Genomic DNA, 18,771 nt, shown 5'->3' on the forward strand with positions numbered 1-18,771 from the left:
CCCTGGCGGGGAACGGCCCCGCCCACCGCGTCCCGTCGTGCCTTGCGCCACCCTGGGCGGGTGCCGTGACGTCAGCGGCACCGCCTTCCCAGTCCGCTCCCCCGCCCCTCCGGCCAATCGGAGGCCAGCTGGCCTGACCGGCATGAGGCGGAGCAGCCAATGGGGCGCGAAGCGGCGGCACGCGGCGGCGAGGAGCGGAGCGCCGGCGGTGCCCGTCAGCGCCGTCGTCCGGGCGACGGGGGCGGGGCCGGGCGCGGGGCGGGGCCTGCGGGCGGGCCGCCCTCCGCCGCCGCCAGCCGCGCCACCGCCCTCGCCCCGCGGCGCCGCCCCCGCGCCCGGCAGCCCCGGGCCCGGCGCTCCCCCGCCCGGTGCGGGTCCGGGCCCGGGCTCGGGCTCGGGCTCGGGCTCGGCGCGGCGCGGCCCGCCGCAGGGAGGATGGGGCAGCCGCGGAGGCCGGCGAACGGCAGCGGCCCGGCGGCGCCATGACCGGCGAGAAGAAGAAGAAGAAGCGGCTGAACCGCAGCGTCCTGCTGGCCAAGAAGATCGTCATCCGGGACGGGGCCGGCGTGAGCGCGGGGGCCCGGGGCGCCGCGGGGGCGTCAGGCGCGGCGTGCAGGGCTGCGGCCGACGGGGCCCGAGCGGCGCCGCGGGGCGGGCGGGGGCCGGGGCCGGGGCCGGGGCCGGGCTCCGCGCAGCCGGGCTGAGGGGGCCGGGGCCGGGGGCCGCAGCCTGGGGGGCGGCGGGGGCGGGAGCGGGGCGAGCAGGTGCGCGGGGCCTCCGGGCGGGAGCCTGGGCACGGCGGAACGGGGGCCTGGGCCGACGGGGGCTGGCCGAGGGGCGCGCAGCCGGCGCGGGGTCCCGGGGCAGGCGGGGGGCGCCGGGGGCCGGTGGGAGCGGGGCCGGCGGGGTGAGGTCGCCCCCGGCAGCGGTGCCGCTCGGCGGGCCGCCCTCCTCCCGGGGTCCGCGGCCGCCCGGCCGTGCGGGAGCTCCGGTGCCTGCCGACGCCGCGCTGCCCTGGGGACGCCGCAGCGGGCGGAGCGCGGCGCTGCCCTCCCTCGGGGCGCGGGGCTGCCGCCCCCCAGGCTGGCGGCTCGGTCGCTCTCCCGGGTGCGGGCACCCGCTGGTCGTGAGGCGTCAGCGCCGGCATTGGATGTTCGCTTTGGGGGTGGCAGCCTGCCTTCAGGTCCGTGCAGAACATTTCCCTCTTCTGAGCTCTCTGCTGCGGGAGGCGAGCGCCGGCGACAGCGTCCTGCCTGTGCAAAGCTTTGAAGCGGGCGCACCGGAGCGTAAGATGGTTGCAAGCTCTTTCCCTCTGGGCTTGCTCTCTTGAGAGAAAGTCGTTCTGGTCACGAGGCGCGGGCCTGTCCTACGGGCTCCTGGGATCTTTTTGCGTATTTTTACTTTTTTTCTGTAGCATCTTTGTATTTTGCGGTAGCAGCTGTGCATCCGCTAGAGGAGCGATTTGGTGCGGTGACCACGTACTCCGAAGGAGATTAGCTACTCTGGATTGTTTAAGGTGTCTAACGCAATAAGATGGTTGATAAGCGGAAGGAGTGACGTTAAGCTGTGAACAGGTTAGATCTGGACCCATTCTGTAAAGAGAGAGCGACTGTTAATTTTCTTGCAGTCATGTGGTAGAAATGTTTAACTGCTTGAGAGGGTATAAAGGGGGATGATGAAAGGGAGAGGAGAGGACAGCTCTCTACTGAGAGAGACTCTTAGGCCGGTGGAGCAAGGTGGGTAATGATAGCTGTACTCTTAATTACTGGCTTTGTGCTGCCTCAGGGCTTCTCCCTCTGCTGTAAAACATTATCTCATTTGTGTGCAATAAAACTGAATTCTTTTAATGACCATGTCCCCCTTGGGTAGGGTGCCTCTCGTGTTGATGCTGTTGATTTGTTTTTTAAGCAGATTTAGCCTGTCTGCGGGAGACAGTTTTAATAGAGCCTGTGAACGTAAACAACGTTTCAGCAGAATAACATCTCTTGCTGCCTTCTCTCATATTTCAGATAAGCTGTATTAGTTATCTGAAATGCAGTGTTATTCTGTCAAAGCCAGGAGGATGTGACTGGGTAAAAGATTGCTCTTCACATGCCGGGTTTCTTGAATTCCTGTCCCTGAGAACCTGTCAGTAGTGAATACTGGAGGCAGGATACTGATACAGACACATCTTTGGTCTGGTCCATTAAGTGATTCGTATCTCAAGAGAACGGTGTAGAAATGTTGGTCGGCTGCGAGGAAATTAATACAAAAGTCCGTTCTCTTAGTCTAGAAGAAATGCCTGTGGATTTGAGGTTTCCCATACCAAATCCAATATCCCTTTGGATGTGAGATTTGTGCAGCTGATGGAAGCTTTTTTAACTTCTGGATACTCTTCAGGCTGCTGGAAGCTGTCTAAATGGCTGGGATTGCAGACATTTCAGGTGGTTTTATTAATAATGTATCAGGGCTAGACTACACTTCTTGGTGAGTTCAGATCATGTGGTTTGCTAATGTAAGAGATGGGTTCCTGTGGAAAAGCACATTGTGCTACTAACTGCTTGGCCTGTGCAGTTCCCTGATGTAATTCAACTGAAACTTGTGTGCTTTCCTCCCGTTCCTTGTGATTTGTTTTCTTTGTGAGCTCGTGACTTTGCAGGTACGTCCTGCGTGGCAGGAGAAAACCTCCTGGGCATGGGGCTGAGATTTGGCACTTGGAAAAGTGACAGAACAAATGCTGCCTTGAAAGCGCCGTGAGAAATCTTTAAGGAAAGAAAGATAAGCAAAGCCTTGAGGTGTGGGGGGTTTTTAATAGCTGATCTAAGGACTGTGCCTTTCCCACCATGCTGGGTAGATGGAGTTGGTGCTGAGGAGTAAAATTGCCTTCCCAAACTTTCTTGGAGAAAAAAAATTGAAAACAGTCAGCTCTGTAGGAGGCACGTGTTGGTAGACCCTGGATGGAGAGATGCCGCAGCACGAGCTCACCTGCGCTAGGCAGCACTGAATCACCTCGGGAATGGCTTGGGTCAGAGTTGACATTTCAGCGTCCAACCACACGTCTCAAATCTATCGCAGATCAGGATATGTGTATTTTTTTTTACTTACGGAGCTCTGTTTTGCAGCGACAGGGGATCGGAGAGCCTAGCGTGTACCACGCTGTGGTGGTTATTTTCCTGGAGTTCTTTGCCTGGGGGCTGCTGACCACGCCGATGCTAACGGTGAGTAAGTCTCCCTGGGCATAATACTGGCTCTTGTAGACTAGAGTTCACCTTGGGTTGGCGAGGGTGAAGATCTTAACATAAGCCTTTGGAGTATAGGAAGTAGAAACCAAGAGGTAACGGTTTGTACCTGAAAAAGATGGAGCTATAATAATTTTTTATGGAGGTGGGCAATTATTTTCTTAATTATTGTAGCTTAACTTGAAGCAAAGCTTGACTTAGATTTTTGAAAGCCTTTGGAGGATTTCAAGAAAGCAGGAGTGAAAGACCTGACCTGAAATTACTGGAATTTACTGGTAGTTGACTGTCATTTATTGCCTTTTTTTTCCTAGGTATTAAAAAAAAAAAGTGCACTTGGGAGCTTAATGAAAGAAAGTTGAGCAAAGCTTTGACTTTTTATCCAAAGACTGCACCTTTTACCCTACACTGACTTATTTAGGGATAAAAGAGATTTTTGTTGAACTACCACCATCATTGTCTAGGGTGTCAAAGCAGAGACAATTTCCTGGCAATTTCTCCTTATAGCAGAGCCCACCAGTAACTCATTCAGGACTTGACTGAGTCATGGTTAACACAGGCAGCAAGGGCTACTTCGCAATCAAGTGCAGAGGGACAGCTTTATTAAAGAAACTTAAAATCTCATCTCAGATACTTGCCTTTAGTTACGGACCTGTAAACTTCTGCTTTCGCACTTTCAGGAAGAATTTTCAGCTTTTAAAATTCATTTTCTAGTGGTGGAGTGCCAGCTTGCATTGAAGTCTAATGTGCCATGCGTATTTTTGACCTGATATCTGATATCTAGGTAACTATGCAAAAGGAGCCTTTGTTTATGCAAAGGCATTTAGAAATACAGTATTAGCTTAGTAGTATAAAATGCAAATTGAACATAGACAGTACAAAAGGGGGAGAGAAGAACAGAAAAGGTATGTGGTCACGTGAAGTAAAAACAGAGGGAAATCGGAGGGTGCAGGGATGGAGAAAGGCACGTTTCCAATTACCTTAGCCTTGCCCAAGCGTGCTGGAATAACTTAAAGACCTGGGAAGTATTAAGGAAAGTGGCTGCCCCTGTTGGAGAGGGGAGGTAGAGCTCCTCACGTAGGTACAGCAGTGGCAATCGGTAGCGTATTTCCCATTTTCCCTGTTTTGTGCTCTTCCAGGCATGTAGCTGTCAGGTGCTTATGGAAATTTTGCAAAAGTTGCTAGCTCTTGTTTTCTGGTTTTGTTTTGTTGTTTTTTTCCCCCCCTAGGTGTTACACCAGACTTTTCCTCAGCATACATTCTTGATGAATGGCCTGATTCATGGAGTCAAGGTAAGGAATATTCCTTCCAGGCTTTCGTTTGAATCTGTGATCAGTGCAAGAAGTGGCAAGCCATTATAATCTGTGTCATTTGCTGACGTCAAGCAGTATTTGACAGATAAATGTTCATATTTCAGTTTGGGGTGCTACTGGCAAACCTAACGCAAAATGAAGCATTGACAGAGCATAGCCATCGGGTAGCTTGTGTAGTTGATTTTACTGAACAGTATTAACAACGTGCTGCTTGTCAGCATGGGTTTGGGGCTATAACAGCTGTGCGTTTCAGCTGAAAATATTCTAATCAGCATGAGATCAGCCCTGTATCCATATTTTGGAGCATAACAAAATAATAAAATCGATGACATGTGAATTTATCAGTAACAGAGGTTGAAACTAAACGGGCCTTAGTGGTCTCTCCCCAGATAGAAGGTGGGGAGTATGCTGTGACGTGGTAAGTGGAAGCGGTGAGTTTGGACTAGACCAGCATTCCCAGAGCAGAATTGGAGGCAACTATAGCGAACAAGCAGTAGCCATGTGTTCTGACTCGGGAATGTGGCAAAACAGATTGTTAGGCCCTGGCTCTGGCAAGAGGATCTCGGAATATGGCCCCAGAGCAGTTTGCTTCAACGTGAGTTGGGCACTCCCGTATACACTTAAGGGCTCTTCCCTGCCTGTCTTGGGTTTGAAAGATGTTGAAAGGCATTGAACAATTTTATTTGTGCTTAATGGCCTTGGCATCTCATCGGGTCTGTCTTCTCTCCGTCTAAAAGAGAAAGCTTTCCCTAGAACAGCAGCAGATGTTGATGTGATGGAGCTGTGCCAACATCTTTTTAGGTACTGGCCGGGCAACTCCCTGCTGCACAGGCGTGCCTGGGAGGGCCACAGCTGCAGGCTGAGCAGTTGCAGAGAATGGGAAGTAATTGGAGTGTTTAGCAGTGCCTAGCTGGTCGAGGATTTTTTTTTTTCCCTTCCTAAAAGGATGTGCGCAGTTTAACAAACTGTTATGTTTTGGTAGTATTGCCTGTTTGCAGAAAATAGGAATGGATTGTCTCCTCGTATTTTGATCTTTAGATGATGGTGTCAAAAGCTCTTGCTATCGACAATCAGAATTGGACTGAGGGATTTCTCTCTGTCGTCCTGTCTGTCTGTCTTAGGGTCTGCTTTCTTTTCTAAGTGCCCCACTGATTGGTGCTCTCTCTGATGTCTGGGGCAGGAAATCCTTCCTCCTCCTCACTGTCTTCTTCACGTGTGCGCCAATTCCCCTTATGAAGATCAGTCCCTGGTGAGTTTACTCTTGTGATAACGAGGGGTTCTGAGGAGAGGAATGAGTGTGAGGCTGAACGATGGGGGATTTGCGGGTGTTGCGTTTGAGGATGAGATGGAAGAGTCCATCCAGTGGAGGAGGATACTCAGCCTAGAGACTAATGCACTTGTCTGGTTCTACCAGAGGGTTCAGCGTCAGGAAGCAAGAGTCTGTCTTCCCTCTCCTAGTGCCTGTTCTCCCGATAGTTGCGTTATCACTGTTAGGGCGTGTTGATGTTTCCTTCCTGCGCGGGGAAAATAAGTGATAAAACTCCATGGGCCACCAGACAGAAGCTCGGTGTTCCTGAGCGCTTTCTGGTGCAACTAAGTAGGATGGTGTGAAGGAAGAATAAGGGAGAGGTTCTAACTGAGCAGCTGTGGACGACCATGTGGTTGCTCTCTAACTCTGCCTTTGGCAATGGATGTTTCAGGTGGTATTTTGCTGTCATTTCCATGTCTGGAGTCTTTGCTGTCACCTTTTCTGTGATTTTTGCCTACGTTGCCGATATCACACAGGAGCATGAACGCAGCACTGCGTATGGCTTGGTAAGGAGCTGAATAACTGGCTTGTCTCTTGAAAGAAATATTTGGGGCTTTGCAGGTAGGAGAGGTGTAAAATTAGAGTGGGAGATGTATTGACAAGCCCAAGGACAGTATCAGTGAAAAGATGATATGCGCTTCACTAATAATACAGTCTCCCTGTTCTTCTGCTTGTGATTTAGCACCGAGGGAGAGGGCTAATTTCTATGCAGTCTGAATACCGGCTGTATCGTTGCTTAACCTTTAAACCAGCCTGGTCTGTGAACTTCTTTGCACCAGGAAAGGGGGCAGGCTGCGATGCTGGCATGCATACAAGTAGCCTGTGATCAGGCCCTTTCTGTAGGGTTACTGAAAGTATCGTATATGAATTGTTAGGATAGCTGTAATTTCCCTTTGCTAGACCTTAGCCTAGATTGCACCACGGGAACACGTCATCTTTCTGTGTACAGGAGTCCCTGTCCACCTGGGCTATCTCCATCAAAGGTGGCAAAACTAGTACCCTTGGGTTACTCTGGAGGAGAAAATAGGCTCTAGGAAGAAGAGGCTGTATTAATGTTTTATGCTTCCAGGTGTCAGCCACGTTTGCTGCTAGTCTGGTCACAAGCCCAGCGATTGGTGCGTACCTTTCCCAAGCCTATGGTGATACGTTGGTGGTTGTGCTAGCTTCAGGTGTTGCTTTGCTGGATATTGGTTTCATCCTGCTGGCTGTGCCAGAGTCTCTGCCAGAAGAGATGCGCCCAGTCTCTTGGGGAGCTCCAATCTCTTGGGAACAAGCAGACCCCTTTGCTGTAAGTAATCTTGCTGTTGTTTTTCTGCATGCTGGTAATGCTTATATTTGCTTTAGTTCTGCTAATTTCTCTCAAGAGGAAGATGCATTCCACAAAAGGTGAAGGATGCGAGGCTTAGATTAACCCCATCGAAGGTACAGTGTTCAACTGACGGCAGACTGCACATATCTAGAGCTGTCTAGCAGCTTCTAACTGATTTCATATAGCTACAAACCCTCTACGAGCAGCTCCAGATGTCCTGAAGCAAGAGCGTCTCTTGGTGGAAATGTGCCAGTTGTTTGAATATAAATTCCCTTACTTAGCAATAGTACTGTGTTCAGGAGAAGTCTTTTGCATTCCTGGTTTCTCAGGACCTTTGCTAACAATGATGAGCTTTGCACAGTTTCACCTCACCTTTGCTTGCTAGGGAGATTATTTTGGCTGAGTAAAAAAGAATTCTGATCAAAAGCACTTGACTATAAATCTGAGAAACTGAAAGGTAAAAAATCCTCATTCTAGTGTGTAAGTTGATGCAATTGTACGCCTGGTCTGGTGTGTTGTGGCAGTGTTCGCATCTTCCTCTGAAATGCTGGTCTGTTTTCATTCAAGCATTCACTTCTTAGATATAAGATGGTGACTTAAGCACTTGATTTTGCTGTCTCTGTACCTGCAGAATATTTAATGATGTTAACCCCCTTTTTTTTTTTTTTTTTACATTTTTTTCATTCCCCACTCCCCTTCCCTACAGTCCTTGCGGAAAGTGGGTCAGGATTCCACAGTGCTGCTCATCTGTATCACCGTCTTTCTCTCCTACCTTCCTGAAGCCGGCCAGTACTCCAGCTTTTTCCTGTACCTGCGACAGGTCAGTCTCTCATGATGAGGGAACGCTCCGAGTGCAGGAAATCCCAGCCTACAAATATTGTCTTAGTTGCATGTGCTGAGGAAGCTAATCTTGGCCAATAGCTTAGTAAAGTTGAAGCTACAAGAAATAGTGACTTGTTCCAGCTTTCCTAAAAAATGTGGGAGCCTGGTGACCACTCTGGAGGCATTGCCAGGACCTTTGCTTGGCTTCTTGCTGGTGGTCTGCCTGTCCATCCTGTGCATGCCACTTTCAGGCATGTAAGGCGAGCCCGGTGATTTAAAGCTGTTTCTTCAGTCAGAGGAAAATCTTCCATTTTATTCCTGTGGCAGCAGGGAGGTAGTGGAAGGTACGGTTGATTAATGTTTAAGTACCTGATAAGCAATGTCAGTAAACATTAGTGGTACTGATGGAGTGGCTTTTCTCGTATGGTACAGATCTTTTGCCTGACAAGTCCCTCTTTGGTGTTTTCACAGGTCATTGGTTTTTCCTCGGAGACTGTGGCAGCCTTTATTGGTGTAGTTGGAATTCTCTCTATACTGGCTCAGGTGAGAAGCGATTTCTGTCTTGGCTCTAGCAGCATGGTTATAAGAATGTCCAAAATTTCTGACAATCGGGGCTGGTGAGTTGTCAGAATCCCTGTGGCCACACAGACATCGGGCCCACGCACGGCCACCTGCGGTCCCTCTTTCTTATCTTTTGAATGTAGCTGTTGTTTGTTGAATAACCAACTGTGTTAAACCGGGGGGTGGCCCCGTGTTGCTTTGTGAAAGTCTATAGATTGAGCTCTGATTGCCATGGACAGGGATGTGCTGGTTTCTGACACGTTACGAGAGTGGAGGAGTGCACGTGCATGGTAGCCAGTCTCACAGCAGCACGAGTTCCCTCAGATTCCCTTCCTCTTGTCTTCCAGTGTCGTCATCTTTCTTTGCACTCACTTTGAAAGCACCTGTTTTTCTTTCCAGACAGTAGTGTTGGGAATTCTCATGCGTTCGATAGGAAATAAAAACACCATCCTGTTGGGACTAGGCTTCCAGATCCTGCAGCTTGCCTGGTACGGCTTCGGATCACAGCCTTGGTAAGAGTCTGCCCATCTCCTGGCGTCGGCAGGTTTCTCCCTCCGCGGTGGCTCTGCGGCAGCTCCCTGTCCCCCGGCAGAGGGAGATGCTGCCCTGCTGCGGTGCTGGTCTGCGGCCGGCCCTGGGGAGCCTACCTCCTAACTGCACTAACTCCTCCTAACTAACTCTTTCTCTCCGAGGATGATGTGGGCAGCAGGAGCTGTGGCTGCCATGTCTAGCATCACCTTCCCAGCCATCAGTGCCATGGTGTCTAGGAACGCGGACCCCGACCAACAGGGTGAGTTGCTTGGGGATTTGTCTAACGGGCGAGTTCATCCCAGCAGGCACTTGAGCTGACGCACGTTCAAATTGTCAGCATTGGTGGCGGAGGGGTGGGCAGGAACATCTGTGCCAACTGTGGAGTGTCGTTTTATTCTTAGTAGTAGTATTGACACTCTTGCCTTTGAGCATAGCTGATGCTTTGGGAGGGAATTCTTAAATTATGCACGTAGGCGTTCAGTGTTGCCTGTCTGAGGTAGAGAGGAGACTGCTGCTTAATCGTTTGCCTACTTCATGGTTCGACCTGGAGTCCTCAGTCTTGGCTGCCTTAAATTCCAGTTCAGTTGGAAATTGTTGCTTCATGTGCCCATGCTCATTTTATTCTCAAAAGTAGCAAGCCCAGCATTACTGATTTTTGTAAAACCTGATACTGAGCGAAGCTAACCACGAGCTAGCCACTTCGTCTGTAGAGTGCGTGTCAATCCACATCTGAATGTTTCATCCTGTCTTTAAATATGTAAACGTCCTTGAATAAAACAAGTTTCTTCAGAAAGCTGTAAGCCTGTCTTCCTTTCCTCGCTCTGTCCCCAGGTGTGGTGCAGGGGATGATCACTGGAATTCGGGGTCTGTGTAACGGCCTGGGGCCGGCACTCTATGGCTTTGTCTTCTATCTCTTCCATGTGGAGTTGAATGAAATGGCTGAGGTGGAAACTTTGGGTAAGGCCTCCAAACCCAACATGGCCAACCCTACAGACGAGGTAACCTGTTCAGTGTTATTCCATTTGCTGGGCTGCTTCTGTCCTTTCACTTGAGCATTAATCGTTCCTGTGTTTCACCCTACAGAGCAGCATCATCCCAGGGCCTCCGTTCCTGTTTGGGGCTTGTTCTGTCCTGCTGTCGCTCCTGGTGGCCTTGTTCATTCCGGAACACAACCTTGCACTGAGATCAGGCAGCCACAAGAAGCACAGTAACGGAGCCCAGACCCACACCCACAGCCCGCAGGCCGGAGGATTGGATGGCAAGGAGCCCCTGCTCGAGGACAGCAGCGTATGAGGTTGGGAGAGAAGGACTTGGCTTGCGTCTCGACTCCAGATCAAGGATGGACTTAGCCAGTTGGAGTTCAGGGAGAGAGGGTGGGGGGAGAGGAGAAACGAGGTAACAGACTGTGCCACTAACAGCTAATGAGAAGGGACAGGGTTTCCCTTCCAGCCAAATATACCCAGCTGGTGCAAAAATGGAATTGTATCATCTGGTTCTGATGGAAAGGGGAGATACTGAACTGCTCCGCGTGCAGGGATAGTTCTTTAAAGCAAACCTGCCCTTGTACCTGAACACTGAACTTCATGGTGTGACCTGCCAAATATTCAACTCGCCAGTGAAAAATTAAGGAGCTAGCATTGTCTTTGTTCTAATGTGAACTAACTGAGTTGCCAGCCAGAGTAAAACGAGGCATCTGTTACGTGCCCCCATCCCCGTATATAATTGGTACTTGCTACCGGTCCCATCGCAGCTCGGTCGGCTAACCTCGGCCGCGGAGGCTCGACAGCTGCCTCGGCAGCGCGTGCAGCCTGGGCCCTGATAACGCCGGGCAAAAAGGGTGTGCATGTGTGGGAGCAGGTAGCGTAGCCAACTGTGAGCAGACCCTCGCTGCTTGAGGATCTGATGAATTTGCCCGTTCTGACCCAAGTGAAACTTAGACCAAAAAAAGAAATCTGCTGACTTAATGTTCTGATGAAGATAAGGAAAATTAAGAAGTAAAGTTGCGACTGACACAAGGGAGAATGGGCGGATGAGAGAGGGGCAACTACATGAACTACAAACGCTTGGATGGTCAGTGGCGTTTGTATTTCTGTTTGGTTTTTCTTTTCTTGTTACACTGACGTAACATCTGTCTGTTGCTACCTCCATAGGTAGTGGGTAGAAGGATTTTTCAGAAATCTTTTTCTGGAACTGCAAGTGTTGTTTAGAAAACACAGTTCTCTGAGAGGTTGGAGAAACAACTAAACTCTGCTAAGCACTTTGATAAAGCATGGTTTCCTGAGAGAAAGGTCAAAAAAATAGCTGTTTATCTTGAGCACTTTTATAAAGCATGTTGATTTTTCCCCAGGCTCTTGCCAGCTGATATTAAAACCAGATAATGACTGTAGCTTGTTTTTTCTCAGTCCAAAAGATCCTGATGGTGATGACTGCAATCGATTTGAACTTACAGGTTTGGATTCCATGTAGCATTTCTGAGCCTGCTCCGAAGGCTTTCGTTTTGTTGAAAAATGAAATTGCAACCTCTGCTGCAGGGTTCAGCTCTGTTTAGAAAGAGCAGCAGATAACTTGAACTTGAATGTTGCAAAAGAAGCTGAGACAAACTTAGAGGGAACGCTTGGTTGTTTATAGCTACGTAGAGAGATGGCAGAGGGCAGGAAACAACTGTTCTCGTTGGAGTAAGATCAGAAATAACGGCATTGAGCAGTCACTGGGGAAGTAAGGACCAAACTGGGAACACTTAAGAAATGAGTTAAGGGAATTGAGGAGACAGTGGCCAAAAATAGTCCTGTCTCAGCGGGGGGTATGTGCAACGGCTGTCGTTCTCTGGCTGGGATCCCTTCTCTGTGGGTTTGGGACAGGTAACTTGGGGGAGAAAGGCCAAAAGGGAGGGAGCACTGTTACTTAATGTCTTGGGTCTTTGCAAACGGGTAATCGCGGCTGATGCTGTGCCTGCGCAGCAGTGCCTGCAAATGCCATTTCCCTCTGGGTTTAATGGAAGACACCAGCCGGACGACAGCGGAGAGCTGGGTCCCTGACCCACAGCCGGCACAAGCAGGGGGGAGCGCTGCCCGTGCCCTGCTCTGCCCTGGCAGCACGGCTCGCCCCGCTCCGGGGGCGAGCGGGGACGTGAGCTCCAGGGTGCTTGCAGCCTCTGACCCCGTCTGTGCGCTTGCCAGTGTGAGGGCTGGGTAACGTCGGCTTTGGACAGACCGAGAGCTGCAATTTCGTGTAGGTCTCAAACGCCTGTCAGATATTAACTGCTTGGAACCACTGCCTGCCTAGACTGGGCTGAACTAATAATTTAATGTCTGCTTACCAATTTTCTGGGCCAGTTAGTTACTGGAGGTGGACATTTAAGTGAAATAATTCATAGTTTGTTTTGCATTAATCCAGCCTGGTACCCAGATCCCGTGATCCCTGTAAGAGTAGATTATTGTCCGTGCAGAGGGCGGCCGCCTCGGACACCGGGGTTTGCTGATGTGGATCTAACTGCAGGACTGGAGAGCAGAGCTAGCAGAAAGCCTCAGTGACCTGTGGTGACTCTGGTTTTCCCAAGCTCGTTGTGGTGACGCTCCGAATTCCCAAACGTTACTGGGATGGTCTGTACCGCGCATGCACAGCAAACTTCTTTCCTGAAAGAAATCCAGTCACTTAAACTTCCAGGCAGCAGTCCCAACTCTGTATTGCTTACAAAAATGCCTTTTTTAGTCTGGAGCGTTACCAAGTACGTCTGGTGATGCATTTATTTACACTATTAAAATTAACTGAAGTAGGTTTGTCTCTCACACGCAAATGAAGTGAAATGAAACACCGAATCGTTACCTCGTTCACACTGAGGCACTCGGAGCTTCACGGGTAGAATATAGCGGGACGGTACAAAAAGACAAACGTAATTTATATGACCTGAAGTATATAGAGATATATTTTTAAAAGTCCTTTCCTTTATCGAATAGTTTATTGAAACCGATGTGTTTCTAGTCCTGTTCCCTCTCACCGCCGCTGCTGCCTGCGGCGTCTCAGCCTCTCCTTCCCTTCAGACAGCAGAACCGGGCGAGCTTCCCTCCTCAGTCCCCGCCCGTCACAACGCGGTACCCGAGCCTCCAGCGATGCCGACATCCCGCGGTTCGTCAGTAGTGGACCTGGAGCGTTTTGGTCACGTCAGACCCCGAGCTCGGGGCCAGGCGCTGCCGCAGGTTACTGCCGCGTCGGCGGGCTGCAGCCTGGCTCTTGGGAAGGCTCTACCACGGCAGGGGTTTCTTCGGCTGCTGGGGGTGCGGCGTTGGGCGGCTGCGCCGGCAGAGGGTACGCTGCCAACGCCGTTATCAGCGTGAAGGGGACTTGTACATCGGTCCCTCGCCGGTGCAGGGGCCTCTCGCCGGCGCGGGAGCTGGCCCTGGGATGTGGCGTAGCCCCGAGCCCGGGCACCCGTGGTGCGTGGACCTGCTCCGGGTTGCTCGCCTGCCCCAGAGGTGTCGCTTGTTCCTGGCGCTGGGAGCAGGCAGGGATTCCTTTCCACGGCTTCGGAGGTCCTTTCGCCCGGCTCGGCGGGGCCTCGGCCCCAGGTAACTCCCCTCCCCGTCAGCGCAGGGATGTGACCCCCCGCCGCCTGCCTTCGAGTGACAGAGAAGGACTGGGGCCGAGCGGTGACGGAGCTGAAATTACCAGACCTGAATGAAGAATGTCTCATTCTGAAGGGGTGGTAATTCCGCAGCGTCCCACGTGGAGACTGGAAAATCTGTACGGAGCATTCAGCTAGTTTTGCCAATTTTTGTTACTTTATATGAAAACACAACTTTTCTAAAACAGCCTTTTCTTAAAATCCCCTTGATCTGCTGTGTAGTGCCTGAGCCTGGCTGTTTAACATCACCATTCCCACAATTTGTCTGCAGTGACTTAAAATTCAGGTCGGTAACAGCAATGCTCCAAACACAAGGCAAAAATTGGCTTAATTGCCCTTCTTCTGCAGTTCCAGTATTAATGGCAGCAGTTCAAGTGAGTTTAAACTGACCTTGTCGCATCAAAAAACCTGCGTTAAACCATTGCTTTCTCTTTTGCCATTACTTTTGCAAAATATAACTTTTTACTTCACTGGTTTTTATTCTTTTCTCTGCACTTGAATGGCTGCTAACATCTTTGATTATCTTTAAAAAGCGTGGGCATGCGGCAAGCCCACGCTCACTGAAGAATGGCAGTACCTCTGCTCTCAAAGTTTACTATTGCGTGCGTTTCTGTATCTCTCTTTTTTAAGCTAACGATGAAATGTATTTCAGTTCAGGTTGTGTTTAGAACTGGCTAATCTCTCCCTCCGATGGATTATTTATTAAACTGCTGCTTTCCTGTTGTGTTGAAGTTCTCTGTCCTCATCCTTCTCCCCCTCCGTGTTACAACAGCTTTCCCAGCCGGCCCCGTGCTGCTGCCCAGCGCCTCTCCACCCTCGGAGACGGTTACAAGAGACCACGCACCAGGCCTCGTGCATCGACCTCCTGTCTCTAATGGGCACAAGTCGTTGAGCTATTTCTACCAATTCCTTAAAACTAGAGTATTCTAGAGCAAAAAGTACTTGGAACCAATTCACGTTCACCCTCGATCCTAAAGTAGCTATCCAGGTTTCCACGGGAGCGTGAAAATAGCAATACCTCAACAGCTCGAACCTCTCTGGTGCTTGGGCACAAAGCGCTCTGAGCCCCGAACGCGCTGCTCGCCCCGGATGGGGGCCGAGCGCTTGCGCAAGAGGAGGCTGTTTTCGGGCAGTTTGTGCGGGGCAATATGTACGATATTGGGCCACGCAGGGAGCAGCCAAAGGCTCTGGAGGAGCGAGCGGTCTGCTGCGTGTGGTGGGGCAGTGCCGTAGCTGTCGCCTTCAGCAGGTGAAGACTTGCCGGCAGGTTTGTGTAAGCTGGGACAGGGCTGCCTGCCCCCAGCCCCAGCCCGAGCCGGCGGAGCGGGTCCCTGCGCCGGGTCCCTGGCTCCTGGCTCCCCGCACCAGCGCCGGCCCCGCAGGAGCCTCCTCCCAGGGCTGGTTTTAGCATCCCACACTATTGTCTTCATTTCCAGACAGGCTTAATTTAGATCTTATCTCACTCACTTAAACACTTATTTTGGTGTTCGAGGATGGTACTAAGTGAACAATATAATCCCAAGAATTATAAACACATCCAAGTCAGCTCTTGGATGGGATCTGGTGTTTGATGGCCGATATCCTGTAATGAGCTGGAACCACAAGCCATCTATTATACAATAGCTTGCCTATTGTATTTATTTCCTCTGAACTTGAGCTTAGTTTTATTTTTTTCATCTGTATTTGAGAAAGGAACCATCAGCTTGTCCCAGTTTGCATCACTGGAGAAAAAGGGGGAGGTATTTCAGTACAGCGTGTTGTTGGCCATCCTCTCCTCGATGCAGTGGTCATTGGGGCGGTGTGCGTAGCCCGACATCGCTGCGATGGGGACGCCGTGGTCCTGCCGCCAGGTGAGGGGCAGAGCCGGTCTGTGGGACGAGCCTCCCCCGGGTGGGATTCCCATGTTTTGCACCACGTAGAAAACCTTAATCTTGTTCCAGTCGTCCTCATTAGCACCTACTCCAGCCCTGTCATTTCTGATATGACGGATGTCAGATGTGATGACAGCCCAGGGCTACACCCCAGCCTGAAGGGCTCCGGCGCTGCCGGCGGCGGCGCAGGGGTATCCTGTGCCGGGGGCCAGTGCTCGTCCCGCTGCGGTTTGTCTCTCCTCGCTGAACTGTTTTGTTTCCTGAGAAATGCCTCTGGACCGAGCGCTGCCCAGCGAGAGCCCCCGGCCCCTGCCCCTCAGGAGGAAGCACGATCCGCTTCCAGGAAAAATGTTCAGGCTTCTGTTTCTCAAAAACCATCGTTCCCTTCGCTCTGACCCGAAAGGTTTCCTGTTGAGTGGAAAACTGTCCTGGTGCCTAAGCTTGCTCTTTCTGCCCTGTGTCTGCAACCTGTTGATCTCTCTTTGCCGTGCTCGAGGCAGGGGAGCAGGGATGGAGGGAAGATCCTCCGAGTCCGTTAAAGGGAAGCCCCCGAGCGGGTGGTGGAACGGGAGCTGCGGCGGGTCGCTGCAGGCGGGGCGAGGGGGAGCACGGGGCCAGACCTGCGAGAGCTGCCTTGGGGGCCCGCTGCCACGTTGTTCCGAGCTCAGACGAGTCCCCTGGCCTCTCCCTGGCTCAATGACCGTGCCGTTAGAGCTGGGCCTCGTGGCGTTGGAAGTTTTATCGGGTTTCCATAACTCCGATTTCCTCTGCGAGCCGTGTTGCGCGTCCACCTGCGCGGCGGAGGCCAGGGCAGCTCCCAGGCGCTCGCGGCGTCAAGTGCTCTGCAAGCCCCGAAACGGAGGAAGTGCATCACGAGACGCTGGACTTTCTGGTAGCTATTAATCTCCTGACGACACGTCTGGGAAAGCTTCTTTTTAAAAGAAAGGCCTGCTCCATAAGTGCTCAACTCTGGTTCGGACACTGATTTATGGGGTTTTTGTTTTCTCACCTGAAGCATCATTTTGAGGGGCAGCTGGGGGCTTGGGGTGCGATGCTGAGGGCTCGTGGAGAGCCGCCTCTCGCGGGAATGTCAGTCTGGTCCCCGACAGACCTGGGCCTGGCAGCCGGTGCAGCCGGTGGGCACTGAAAGGCCGGGACTGATCCCCCCGGGACCTGTCGGTGTTGGTCCATCACTGCAGGAGCCCTAGCTGAAAACTGCACCAGACCCCAGCCAAGGGCGGCTTCCAGGGCTTGGATAATTTATTTTTTTAACTGTCTGTGTTTTGCCCCTCCTGCCCCAAGATCCTGTAGCAGCGAGCATGGTCTGTGAGGATGGTCTTTCCCTTCTTTAAGCTCTTACTTGGTGACATTATGGAGCAATCCTTCCCCTAATGAAGTAACTCATTGCTTCGTGCTTAACCTCTCTGCACACCGCTGCGGGTGTGCAGCCTGTGCAGCGCCGGCCGTTCCCTCCCGGGGCTCGCCCATCGCCCACGCAGGGACCGGCAGGGCGGCCTCCTGCATCCGAGCGGGCGCCACGGATGCGGGCTGCAGGACCGGGAGGTGAAACCCTGGCATCCTCCTGTCTTTGGGCATCCTGGGCTCGCTGCTGGGAAGAGCCTGGCCAGTGTGGGGAGCAGCCCTGGCCACCGTTTGTCCCCCGCCAGGGCTGGGCCAGGGGCTCTGGCGGTCGCTGGAAACTCCGGGAAGCGGCTCTGTTAACACAGGATGGAAGGAACAAAAACCCCAGAGCCATTAATCACCCAGCTTCGGCTGAATGTGCATATTTGATGGCGGCTGTTTACAGAGCACTTCCCTTGCTCGGAGGCCTCCTGGACCATCAAAGGATTAATTGCCTGGCCTCCCGAAAGGATGCGCGACGTGCCCAGTGCCCGGAGCTGCCTCTCTGGGGGGTTCCCAGATGGGAAAGGGCCGGGTCCTGCACCGACTTTCCACCTTCTGTGACAGGGGGAGGAAGGCTGGGCACGTCCCATCCCTTGGCCCTTCGGCACCTTCCCTGGCCCCAGCTGCAGCTCGGCGGGATGGGATGGGATGGGATGGGATGGGATGGGATGGGATGGGATGGGATGGGATGGGATGGGATGGGATGGGATGGGGTGGGATGGGGCAGAACCTCTTCCCAGGGAGCTGGGTGGGAGCGAGGAAGCGATGCCAGACCTGCCATGAGACAGAGGACAGGCGCTGAGGCTGTGCCAGGGCCTTGGGGCTGGATAATGCGGGGTAATCAACGTCTTCCACGTGGTAGCACTTTCTCCTTCTATACCATAAAACCGACCCTCCCAGGAACACCTGCTTTCATCCTTGAAAACACCCTGTTCTGGGAATAAATGGTGTTTGCAGCCTGAGCAGCACCCAAGCCTGGGGCTGGACACCTCCTCCCTCTGCCCTGGGGATGCGCCTTCCCAAACCCCCCGTGTCGGGGCAGTCAGGGCTCGGGGCTGGGCTCCTCCCGCGTGCCCGCGTGCCGCTGCCCGGGCTGCGAGGGGGCTGCCCGCTCCGAAGGCCGTGCTCCCGCAGGCATCCCGGTGGGACGTGCCCTGGACAGACGCTGTAGCCCCAGGCCACCCTCCCTCCACCCTGCGTGCCGGCCGCAGGCAGCAGCGCTTGCCGGCGATGTTAAACGTGGGCCCTGGCTCCGCTTTTGGGGCTGGGGTCTGAGACAGCCCCTCCAACAGACAGGCGTCCGCAGCCATCCCCACGATGGTTCATTTCAGCTCTTGGTGCTCGGGGCATCAAAATGGCTGGTTTGCCAGGGGCTCTGGGGGAGAACGGTGGAGCCTGGGGAGAACTGGGGAAGGGACGGGATCTCGGCCGCGTCTTGGGGTGCAGGCGCCTGCGCAGGGCTGCCCGGTGGAGGCGATGGGGGCCCCTGCAGCCACGGGGGGACCCTTCGGAGCAAGGGCTCTCCCGGGTTTGGGGCTGCCGGCATGGCCCTTGGCTGCGGAGCTGCGTGTTGCGCAAGACTGAACTTGGAAGAAAATCAGAAACCTCCCTCTGGAAATACCCTTTGGGCTGGAAAGTCACAGAGGCCCCGGGGCTGGTGCTCACGGGGGCGGTTCCTGCAGAGCTTAAGAAGGGCTGAGGACGGGCTGGTGGCCAGAAGGAGACAGCCCCCACCAGCGGCGTTTGCGCTCTGGAAGGAGGGAAGGAAGGAAAACCAGCCCTTGCTGCTGTCCTGCCCTGCTGCTGGCTCTGCGGACG

At 52.9% G+C, this 18,771-nt stretch overlaps 1 protein-coding gene across 4 annotated transcripts; it reads left to right on the forward strand.

Moving 5' to 3' along the window:
• The first annotated feature begins 314 nt into the window (after positions 1-314).
• LOC309599635 (hippocampus abundant transcript 1 protein-like) lies at positions 315-14,382 on the forward strand. 4 transcript variants are annotated; one of them, XM_082331247.1, is made up of 12 exons: positions 315-566; positions 3,102-3,197; positions 4,445-4,507; positions 5,650-5,777; positions 6,229-6,343; positions 6,907-7,125; positions 7,853-7,966; positions 8,440-8,511; positions 8,929-9,041; positions 9,222-9,319; positions 9,892-10,058; positions 10,144-14,382. In XM_082331247.1, the coding sequence occupies exons 1-12, from the start codon at positions 483-485 to the stop codon at positions 10,351-10,353; spliced, it is 1,479 nt and encodes a 492-aa protein (XP_082187373.1). In that variant the 5' UTR covers positions 315-482; the 3' UTR covers positions 10,354-14,382. The 4 variants fall into 4 exon arrangements, with proteins under 4 accessions (XP_082187373.1, XP_082187374.1, XP_082187376.1 ...); XM_082331248.1 differs by having other exon boundaries at positions 9,892-10,017; XM_082331249.1 differs by lacking the exon at positions 315-566 and adding an exon at positions 1,063-1,574.
• The last annotated feature ends 4,389 nt before the right edge of the window (positions 14,383-18,771 follow it).

This window comes from Platalea leucorodia (assembly GCF_965183815.1).
Source record: "Platalea leucorodia genome assembly, chromosome: 21".
Classification (NCBI taxonomy): Eukaryota; Metazoa; Chordata; class Aves; order Pelecaniformes; family Threskiornithidae; genus Platalea; species Platalea leucorodia.

Excerpts from the sequence above, each read along its gene's own strand:
- LOC309599635 (XM_082331247.1), top strand. The coding sequence starts at position 483 with ATGACCGGCGAGAAGAAGAAGAAGAAGCGGCTGAACCGCAGCGTCCTG. Across the intron at positions 6,344-6,906 it reads GCAGCACTGCGTATGGCTTG|GTGTCAGCCACGTTTGCTGC; the intron begins GTAAGGAGCTGA and ends TTATGCTTCCAG. Across the intron at positions 9,320-9,891 it reads CGCGGACCCCGACCAACAGG|GTGTGGTGCAGGGGATGATC; the intron begins GTGAGTTGCTTG and ends CTCTGTCCCCAG.